Source organism: Morus notabilis, unplaced genomic scaffold (assembly GCF_000414095.1).
Source record: "Morus notabilis unplaced genomic scaffold, ASM41409v2 Scaffold365, whole genome shotgun sequence".
Classification (NCBI taxonomy): Eukaryota; Viridiplantae; Streptophyta; class Magnoliopsida; order Rosales; family Moraceae; genus Morus; species Morus notabilis.
In genome coordinates, this window is record NW_010362906.1 from 297,458 (window position 1) to 307,619 (window position 10,162).

General features: G+C 35.2%; 2 protein-coding genes across 3 annotated transcripts; one reads left to right on the forward strand and one right to left on the reverse strand.

Moving 5' to 3' along the window:
* Positions 1-450: 450 nt before the first annotated feature.
* LOC21400260 (serine/arginine-rich splicing factor RS2Z32) lies at positions 451-3,951 on the reverse strand. 2 transcript variants are annotated; one of them, XM_010103203.2, is made up of 7 exons: positions 3,859-3,951; positions 2,859-2,970; positions 2,153-2,192; positions 1,872-1,967; positions 1,502-1,698; positions 1,314-1,397; positions 451-1,132 (listed from the first exon to the last, which is right to left on the reverse strand). In XM_010103203.2, the coding sequence occupies exons 2-7, from the start codon at positions 2,963-2,965 to the stop codon at positions 715-717; spliced, it is 942 nt and encodes a 313-aa protein (XP_010101505.1). In that variant the 5' UTR covers positions 2,966-2,970; positions 3,859-3,951; the 3' UTR covers positions 451-714. The 2 variants fall into 2 exon arrangements, with proteins under 2 accessions (XP_010101505.1, XP_024024725.1); XM_024168957.1 differs by having other exon boundaries at positions 2,859-3,007; positions 3,859-3,918.
* A 3,146-nt stretch (positions 3,952-7,097) lies between these two features.
* Positions 7,098-8,475, forward strand: LOC112092534 (probable carboxylesterase 120). Its single transcript, XM_024168979.1, has 3 exons — positions 7,098-7,112; positions 7,659-7,719; positions 8,150-8,475. The coding sequence occupies exons 1-3, from the start codon at positions 7,098-7,100 to the stop codon at positions 8,473-8,475; spliced, it is 402 nt and encodes a 133-aa protein (XP_024024747.1).
* The last annotated feature ends 1,687 nt before the right edge of the window (positions 8,476-10,162 follow it).

Below are 10,162 nucleotides of genomic sequence, written 5' to 3' on the forward strand. Positions count from 1 at the left end.
GGCGTTCTCATTAGTTGTTTTGATTTTTTTTTTTTAATTAACTTTAGTTATTCTGAATTTTGATTAGTCTTCAAGTTGCTCTGTTTTCGCTGATCTAAAAAATTACTTGTGAAAACATCTACCACAACCTTTTTAGAACCAAACATGAGTCTTTGAATTCTATCCTCTCTCAAATCAGTTTTTTAAGAATTCTTAAAAAGTTCAATCGAGAGTAAAGGAAGAAAGCGTATAAGTGAGTCAATTTTAAATGAATCTTTAGACCCCATTTATTTTCTCGATTTGAATTTAGAATTCAAATTTTATTATAGTAAATTTTTTTTAAAAACAGTCATATTTAATTTTATTAATACAGTAAAAAATTCTCACATAAAATCACATCTCAACTCAAATCAATGAACTAAAAGAACTCTTAATTCTTGCAGAACGAAAGGGCGCAAAAACCTTGATTTATGAAGACTCTGATTACTAATTCATCAAAAGGCCAAAGCGGGAAATAAAAGCCACAAAAATCTCGGCAATTCGTCTCAACCAACCACGAAAGGACTGCAGATAGATGAAAAATTTGTAGTCACAAACAGTGCTTACACAAAGTAGTCTTAAGAAAAATCTATCAAATGTTGCCAATAATATCCCATCCAAGTTTTAAAAAAGAAAATGCAATGAAGTTCTACGGTTTTTTCTTTTGTCCGAATAAAGCATGAAATGATACAGCATTTAAGCTGATTCACTGCCCCTTGGCGAACCATTATTATCATCATCCTCATCAATAGGGCTTCTGTCATCCCTGCGCACAGGACTGGGGCTACGGCTGCTGCCATCATCTCCAGCCGCCCTTGCGTATCTCCCGTTTCCATTGTCCCTGTCCGCATCATTAACGGGGCTTCGGCTTCGGCTTCGGCTCTGGCTCCGGCTCCGGCTCTTGCCTTTGGGACTAACACTATAATCCAACCTACGGTCACGAGGGGAAGGGCTTCCTCTCTCCTGTGGGCTTCTCTCATCTGGTGAGGCATTGCGCTTCCTTCCCTTCGATGGCGGAGGTGAACCCCTCTGCTGCTTAGGGCTCCGGCTGTCACGTGGGCTCCTTGATCTTCTCTCAACGCTCCGTCCTCTCTTAACGGGTGATCTCGATCGACTGCATAAAAATAAAGCTTTGGCAACTATTTCTCAAAAGCTTCTAAACTCTGATACGAGTTTTATAGCAATATATCTTTAAAGGATGATCTATTATAAAGGCTTGATTCACTTCTTGTAAACCGCCAGTTACAATGCAGCTACAAATGTAACATGAGCACAAAGGGGGGAAAATGACCAACCTGTAACTCCGTCCCCTGCTGTAACTACGACTGTGACTTCTGCCACGCCGTGGGCTTAGTGACCGTGATCGACTCCGTTCCCTTCTGCTTGAAAATCTTTACATCAGTAACCAACCACATAAACAAGGGTTTGTATTTTTGTATTTTTTTTTGTTTTGGGTTCTTTTAATAAGCTATAGACAGCATACTTTAGTTTCTTCGGACTATTCTGGCAATTCCTTTCTATATGACCCCTTTCCCCGCAGCGATAACACTTATTTTTCCAGTCCCCAGCTTTACAATCTCGAGCCCAGTGGCCATCAAGTCCACAATTGAAACAGCGGCCTGATCCAGGGGGAGGACCTCTGCCAAGATACTCACGAGATCCACCAGGTCCACGTGGTGCCTAAAAGAAAGCCAAATTACTGTCCATAAGTAAAAGATTATCTACAGCTTAAGATAGCTGTCGGCGTATATATTTCACTGATTGACAAAATTAACAAAAAGTAGGCAAGCAAAGTAACACCTAAAAAATTATTCTAAATCCAAAATTATTTTGAATCACATCGTATAACTTACTCCCTTAGCAACTTCCACAATGACACGGCTTCCATCAACATCTCGACCATTCAACGCATATCTTGCATCATCAGCATCTCGTGGATCACTAAACTCCTGTTTTTATGGGAAACATAAAGCGCAAAAAGAGCAAGATCAAAGTTGAAAAGCCTGTTGAGCCTGTCACCTCACAAGGAGAACATGCCTTAACAACAGTATGCCCTCTCAAGAATGTGTGCATGTACAATCACCAATAGAGAAAGATAAACAAGGGAAGGGGAAGAAGGTAAGGAACTACATACAACAAAGGCATAGTCTCGCTTCATATCCACATCACGTACTCTGCATAAATCGGGTCCACAAAAGTAAGGCCATCATGACACATGTATGAAAGGGATGATGGTACTTCGCCCCTCACAGATGAACTAAACACCACTTTGAGATTGTTGCCATTTCCATTAAAACACGCATTAACATTATAGAAAGACTCGCCAAATCCACCAATGAGATCCTCTCACCACAGACCTCCAGGTTTGGCAAAAGCCAAGAAACCTTCAACAAGATCATTCAAGTTAAACCATACGGACACTTGGAGGGGTGCAACATTCTCACGAGATACAAATTTCATTTTAAAATAAATCACAAAGAATGGATTGGCTAAGGAGACCTATACACACCTTGATAATGGACATGAACCAATGGCCATTATTCAGCAACAAAAGGTATAAGGACAGGTGAACCAAAGCATATAAAGCACATAAGTCATGTCTTCTGTTTGTGGAGTAGTTGTAGAGAAAATAAACAGGCCATTGTTCTTAATAGTTTCTAATTTGATGAAACAAGAACAAGGCTCCAATAACTTTAATGAAATGCAAAGAAGAAAAACAATACGTAGACGGTAGACCATATTTTTACAAATGAATTAGTAGGACCACTCTTATGCTAACAATCTTAGGAAAAGGTAACCAAGAGGGTGAAGATCATAGAAAGTCAAACGAATGGAGCTACCTTCCATATCTGCTAAACAGGTCCTCGAGATCACGTGATCTAGTTCGAGAAGACAAGTGACCGACATAGAGCCGCGTTCCACCGTAACGATCATCATACCGAGGCATCTCACCTACAATGATGAATTTCCAACGCAGACACCTTAAGTTCTGATACATACCAAAATGAACAAAAGCATTTTCATTTTTTCCCAAATGGGACTTTATAACATAATAATAATACGAATAAGAGAAACATCTAAGCGCTTTTGAAAGGAATGAACACGAAAGTCAGCACATGGAAATAGAACCAAAACCAATTGAAGAACTATAAACAACAAAACCAGGTCAACTGCTGGCCAAGATAGTATAAGAAAATTGCAAAACTCCTGAATACCTGTTATTCTACTAAAGATGAAAATTTATACGAGTACTAAATTTCTGCCGCGACATTATTATTATTCATAATAAAACACAAACACACGTGTTTGTTTGGTTCAGAAAGAACAATCCAGTTTCATGTTGTCGTTTCTAGTAAAAATAAAATATATTCCCTAGAAATCATGTTTAACTTTTACTTCTGGGTGGTTGTGGCAAAACACAATTCTGCGAACAAGCTATATTATGAAATTCTAGTTATTTATAATTGAAAAAAAAAAACTCAAGTCAAGGTAGACCAACGCTCAATAGATAATAGAATAGAACTCAAAACTCAAGTCAAAGTATGCCATTTTCTAATTCCATTTATTTCACACTTTATTACAATGCATCAACCGGAAAGCGATTCATAGTCAAGCCTTTCTCGCGGATTAAGTACACGATACCCAAAACATTTAGCAAATTGCACAGCCATTTAGATCCAATAAAGCCGATAACATCTGTAGCTCAAAATTGAAGGCAAATAGAGAAAATCAGCAAGAGAAAACCTAGAATTCACTGTAGTCTGTAGCTCATCGACCCAAAATAAACAGACTTCGATGTAGAGAGAGAGAGAGAGAGAGAGAGAGAGAGAGGAGGCGCACCTGAAGAAGAAGGAGACGACGACGATGAAAGGAAGTATCAAAACCTAGAGAGTAGAGAGTAGAGAGAGAGTGGTTTTTGATTCGGGTGGACAATTCTCTTATTAGGGCCCAAAAGGATAAGTCTGAAATGTGCTTTCTTAACTGCCCCTCAAGTCGTTACAAATTACACGTTATTTATCTTTACCCTCTCGTCTTTTCTAGGGCTTCTTATTACTCAAACCACCACTCAAATTTTGCTACACTATTTTATCTTATAAAAACTTAAGGTCTGTTCTTTTATGCTATATTTGGTAGAATGAAAAGAAAATAAGATAGAAAGAAAATATGAAAATGATAAAAAATAGTAATGATAGAAAAGAAATTAATTTTTTTTTATGTTGTTTGGTATGAGAAGATGAAAAGAAAATGAGCATACCTTTACTTGTTTGGTATTGGAAGTTAAATTGGGAGGAAAGAAAAAATCTTACTCGTAAATTACTTTTATACTCTTAAACTTTTTGCTTAGATTTTGATGGAGAAAATGGTAGTTTAGTAACTTTGCTCACTTTAATTCGTTGTCCTCATATGGCGGGGCCCACATGTATCATTTTTCACTCTATTTTCTCTTCCTTTCTCTTTTCTCTCCTACCAAATAACCTACATTTTCATTTTCCCTCCCAAAATCCCTCCACCTTCTTCATTCCTTCTACTTTTCTTTCCTACCAAACATACTCTTAGAGTGTGATTTGAATGTAGTTTTTGAGTTGAATTTGAGTTATAACTTGAGTTCAAATTGTAACTTGAGTTTGTATTTGGTTGTGTACATTTGAGTTATAGTTTGAGATAATAATCTTTTTTTGAGTTTGTGTTTGAGTGAGTCAAAACTTAAATTTGTATTTAGATAGTATTTTAATAAAAACTCAATGGTGATGAAAAATTTTAATAGGGTATATGAGTGGAGTTTTATTCGTCTTTTCGTTGTCAACGCATAGAAAAAAAAATCATCTCAATCAGGATTAAAACGGTTATAGCATTTTTAAGAATAAAAAAAATAATGTTCATTAATTTGAGTTCGAGTTGAAGGGGACACTTGAACTCGGGTTTTAGTCCCAAACTCGAGTTCAAACTCGAGTTCAAACTTAAAAGAACATGAACTTAAATAAAGTTAGAACTCGAGTTATCTTTTTTTGAGTTTTTTAGACAGCCGAACACACCCTTAAATTTGACTACAATATGTGCAAAACGTGAGTTATGATTACAATTGTAAAAAGAACACGCTAATTTTTTTTTTCTAGTTTTAAAATTATGTTAGAAATTTTTCCTCAGAAATGTTTGTTTTTATTATTTTTAGAAAATGACACTTTAACAAAGAATTATTTCAAAGTTACCTCATGTGATTGACACATGGCACTTTTCATTTATTTCTAGATTTTTTTTATAAAATTTTTGGATTGGATTGAATTGATTAGATCAAGACCTCGTTCATTTTACCGATTTAAATTTTTAATTTTAAATTTCTACAATTAAAAGCTCTAACAATATATCACATCTAATTTTTTTTATTATAATTAAAAACTTTTAGAAAATATTACATATCAATTCAAAAAAATCAGTGTAAAGCCAAAAATCAGTGATCTAACTTAAGATTTGGGTGTATAGTTCATGATCCATATTTGAAAATAACCGAACAGATTATTAAATCATGCCCAATATGTTTCCCTTTTATTTTATTTATTTATTTATTTTGTGTCAATTATAATACCCTTACCGGTAGTAGAAGTCAGATATCATCGGTGGCCAAAATCACTAATCAGGAGATCCACAAATATTTTGATTAGCAAAATGTAGCTAAATGCTAATGGATTGACACTAAAGCCAAATAACTTCGGGTTTATCCTTTTAGAGTAAAATTTTAAAAAAATTTAAATTAAGTTACAATTTTATTTAAGTTCATGTTCTTTTGTAAAATTTGAGTTTGAACTTGAATTTGAGATTAAAATTGAGTTCAAGTTTCCCCTTCAACTTAAGTTCTTATATTCGAACTCAAGTTAGTGAACAAAAATTTTTCTGTTCTTAAAAACGTCATAACTTTTTTGTTTTAATTCTGATTAAGATGATTTTTTTTATGTGTTCATAACGAAGAGATGAATAAAATCACACCCATATACGCTATTAAAATTTTTCATCACCATTGAGTTTTTATTAAAATACTATATAAATACAAATTTAAGTTTTGACCTACCCAAATACAAACTCAAATAGATTATTAATTCAAATCATAACTCAAATGTGCACATCCAAACACAAACTTAAGTTACAACTTTAACTCAAATTATAACTCAAATTCAACTCAAGATCTACACTCAAGTCACCATAACTCAAAAATGCAACCGAACAAGCCCTACAATATTTTTCTCTAGGGCCAACCTTTTATCTATCATTTTTATTTGAAAAAATAGAGAATTTCAAGTGTATAAGTCTGAATTTTTACTATTTACTCTTGATAAATATCTTTTTGTTAGTGTAATTATTTGACTAAAAAGATTATAAATCAAGAATAAATGGTAAAAATCCTAACTCATACACTTTTAAAAAATATTTGTCAAGATTACCCTTTTTATTTATTTGTTTTTGTTCCTTGTCTTATACTATAGTAATAAATCTTAGATGTCACTTTCCTTCATCTAACCAAAAGTCCAGCACCTAAGGGGTTGTTCTTTTACATTTTTGAGTTAAGGTGATTTGAGTGATAATTTTGAGTTGAGTTTGAGTTATAACTTGAGTTGAAGTTGTAACTTGAGTTTGTGTTTGAATGTGCACATTTGAGTTATGATTTGAATTGAGAATCTTTTTGAGTTTGTGTTTGGGTGGGTTAAAACTTAAATTTGTATTTAGATAGTATTTTAATAAAAACTTAATGGTGATAAAAAATTTTAATAGGGTATATAGGGGAGATTTTATTCGTCTTTTCGTTGTGAATGCATAGATAAAAAAATTATCTCAATCAGAATTAAAACGAAAAAATTATGACATTTTTAAGAATAGAAAAAATACTGTTCATCAATTTGAGTTCGAGTTTCTGAACTCGAGTTGAAAGGAAAACTTGAACTCAAGTTTAGCCCCAAACTCGAGTTTTAATTCGAGTTCAAACTCAAGTTCAAACTCAAATTTTATAAAAGAACGTGAACTTGAATAAAGTTGTAATTCGAATTCAAACTTTTTTTGAGTTTTGTTACAAAAGAACAACCCCTAAAATATTTATGGCCCTTGGACCCGTCTATGAGGATTACTTTATCCTGTTATAGTTTCACACTTGCGTATTCATCCTCCATTATTAGCAACAATTGATTAGAGTTTAAATTTAAGTTTTAACTTAAATTTGAAGTTAAAATTTGAGTTCAAATTCTTCTTTCAACTTAAGTTAATGAACAATATTTTTTTTATTCTTAAAAACGTCATAGCTTTTTCGTTTTAATTCCGATTGAGATAATTTTTTTTTTCTATGCATTCACAACGAAGAGACGAATAAAATCTCACCCATATACCCTATTAAAATTTTCCATCACCATTGAGTTTTTATTAAATTACTATCTAAATACAAATTCAAGTTTTGACCCATCTAAACACAAATTAAAATAGATTCTCAATTCAAATCATAACTCAAAATGTGCACATCCAAACACAAACTCAAATTAGAGTCTTAACTTAAAACCATACTCAAATACACCTTAACTCAAATTAAGATCTGAATTCAAATCACTCTAACTCAAAAAATGCAAATGAAATGTCCAGCGTTGAATGACTGTCATTATAAACCTTAGCTCATATTACACTATCCGTTCTTTGGCGGGGTCCAAAGGACTGCATATGAGCTAAGGTTGTGTTACATAATAAATAATTTGTATTTGACTATTGACTTTCTGATATTTAAAACTTTATTCAAGTCTTGATTTATTTTTGAGCTTATTCAAACATGCCACGTGCACCGACTTATTTACTTCTCAAGTGTTTTTATTATTTTATTTTTCAATTTCTAGTTGATTGAAACGTTATATATGTGCAATAAACTTTTTTTTTTTTTTTTTTTGCTGAATATATGTACAATTAACTTAAATGCCACCAACTAATTATATATTTTCTAATAAATCAGTTGTTATATCATTTTCTTCTCATTGTTTTATATATTTCTCTTAATCTCCTATATACGGTAACGGCCCTACACGACCTCGTCTAATTCTATTTTTTATGTGTACGTGATCTGTACTCACATTTATTTAATCGTGTCTACTACCAACTATTTCCAACTGGTTAGTCAACGATCCTATTTTGCCACTCAGCGGCACCGATCGGCTGGGGGACTTGGCATTGCCGATCAGAGTTGACCGTGATCACAACTATTCCAATCCAATGGCCGATGATGATCATAGTTCTGATAATTGTGTTCAGATTAGAGAGTTGGGGTGGCGGCTCTACCCTTGGATTCATCGCCAGGTGGAGTTTGCAGAGATGTTGAAGAAGAAGGGAGTTCAGGTAATTGGTCAGTTTACACAAGGAGATTGTCATGGGGTGGCGATGAGCGACCTAAGTAAAGGTGATTCATTGTTTGTTTTCCTTAAAGATTTCATAGAATGTAACTGAAAAAGGGAGAGAAGTATTAATGGCAAAAAAATGCTCTTGGATGTTCATATTCCACACATTCTTATGTTATGCTAAGTAGACGTATTGACTCCCATTAAAAATAAGGCTTGAAACTGAATTTTTAAAGAGCCTAATTTACACAAATATATATATATATATATATATATATATTCCAATCCCTAGTTTTCAACATGGTATCAGAGCCCTAGGACGATTCTCTAGGGTTTTTTACGCCGCCAAGTAGCCGCCAAGGAACCTTCGTCGCTGCCATCGCTGCCAAGTAGCCGCCAAGGAGCCTTCATCGCTGCCGTCGCTGCCAAGGAGCCTTCATTGTTGCTGTCGCTGCCAAGCAGCCTTCATTGCTGCCATCCATTACTGCATTATCCTCTCCTTGAAATCCAATTTTTTTTCCCTTCATTCAATTATGTCCGATTCCAAGGCCACCAACACTTCCGGGACTACTGAGGAGGCTTCTCTTGCCCAGAAAATGGGAGACTTGCAGAATATTAGATCCTCTTATCGACTCAACAGGAGAAACTATCTCAAGTGGTCCCAAGTTGTTCGCACGTACCTCAAAGGAAAGGGAAAAATCAGCCATCTGCTTGGGACTGGACCAGCAAAAATAGACCCCGGATTTATGGCATGGGATGAGGAGGATTCGATGATTATGTCATGGCTGTGGGATTCAATGGACCCAGCCATTAGTGATACTTGTATGTTTCTGGCTAGTGCGAAGGGGATATGGGAGTATATCCAACGTACCTACTCGAAGGCACGTGATGCAGCCCAGGTTTATGAGATAAAGATCAAGACAAATGGAATGAAGCAAGGAGACATGGCTGTCACAGAGTATGCCAATTTTCTGCAGATGATGTGGCAGGATTTGGACCACTACCGAGTGTTCGAAATGAAGTGCTCGGATGATGCAGCAATTCTCAAGAAATACATTGAAGGTGACAGGGTGTATGATTTTTTGGCTGGATTAAATTTTGAATTTGATCAAGTTCGGTTACAAATACTCAGTAAGGAGGATGTTCCTTCACTGGAAGAGGCCATCTCAATTATTCGGGGATAGGAGAGGCGAAGGAATGTGATGCTAGAAAAACCGAGTGGTATGGAAGGGTCTGCCCTGGTGACTAAATCAGAACATCAGGAGAAGAATAAGGATGACCAGCTAAGGAATTCAGGAAGGGAGAACCAGAGAAGGGAAAATAGAGATAATCTATGGTGCACCTACTGCAAGAAGTCGAGGCATACCAAGGAAAATTGCTAGAAGTTGAATGGTAAACCTCCAAGCAGTGAGTGGGGAACACGTGGTAGACAACAGAGGCCCCAGGCTCATCTCACGGAGCAAGCAAATGCTGAAGAAGGAGCGGACAACCAGGGATTTAAGGGAGAAGAGATAGGGTTCAAAAGGGATGAGATTGAAAAATTAAGGAGTCTATTGAGTTCTCTTGAAAAACCATCCGGAGCTAGTTCCTTAGTTCTCTCAGGTAAACCAGTGATTTCTTATGGATTGCACGCTTCTGGAAAATTTTTTGATGATTCTTGGATATTAGATTCTGGAGCCACAGACCACATGACACACTCCTCACATTTTTTCCGTACATATACTCCTTGTCCGAGTAATAGGAAGATTATCGTGGCAAATGGAGAATTAGCTACAGTGGCAGGTTTAGGAGATGTT

Bases quoted from the DNA above. Each gene is read 5' to 3' on its own strand.
- LOC21400260 (XM_010103203.2), bottom strand. From the start codon at position 2,965: ATGCCTCGGTATGATGATCGTTACGGTGGAACGCGGCTCTATGTCGGT. The intron at 1,968-2,152 runs GTATGTAGTTCC...CCATAAAAACAG, and splicing joins AGCGAGACTATGCCTTTGTT to GAGTTTAGTGATCCACGAGA. The intron at 1,699-1,871 runs GTAAGTTATACG...GCTTTCTTTTAG, and splicing joins TTGTGGAAGTTGCTAAGGGA to GCACCACGTGGACCTGGTGG.
- LOC112092534 (XM_024168979.1), top strand. The intron at 7,720-8,149 runs GTTACATAATAA...CCAACTGGTTAG, and splicing joins TGCATATGAGCTAAGGTTGT to TCAACGATCCTATTTTGCCA.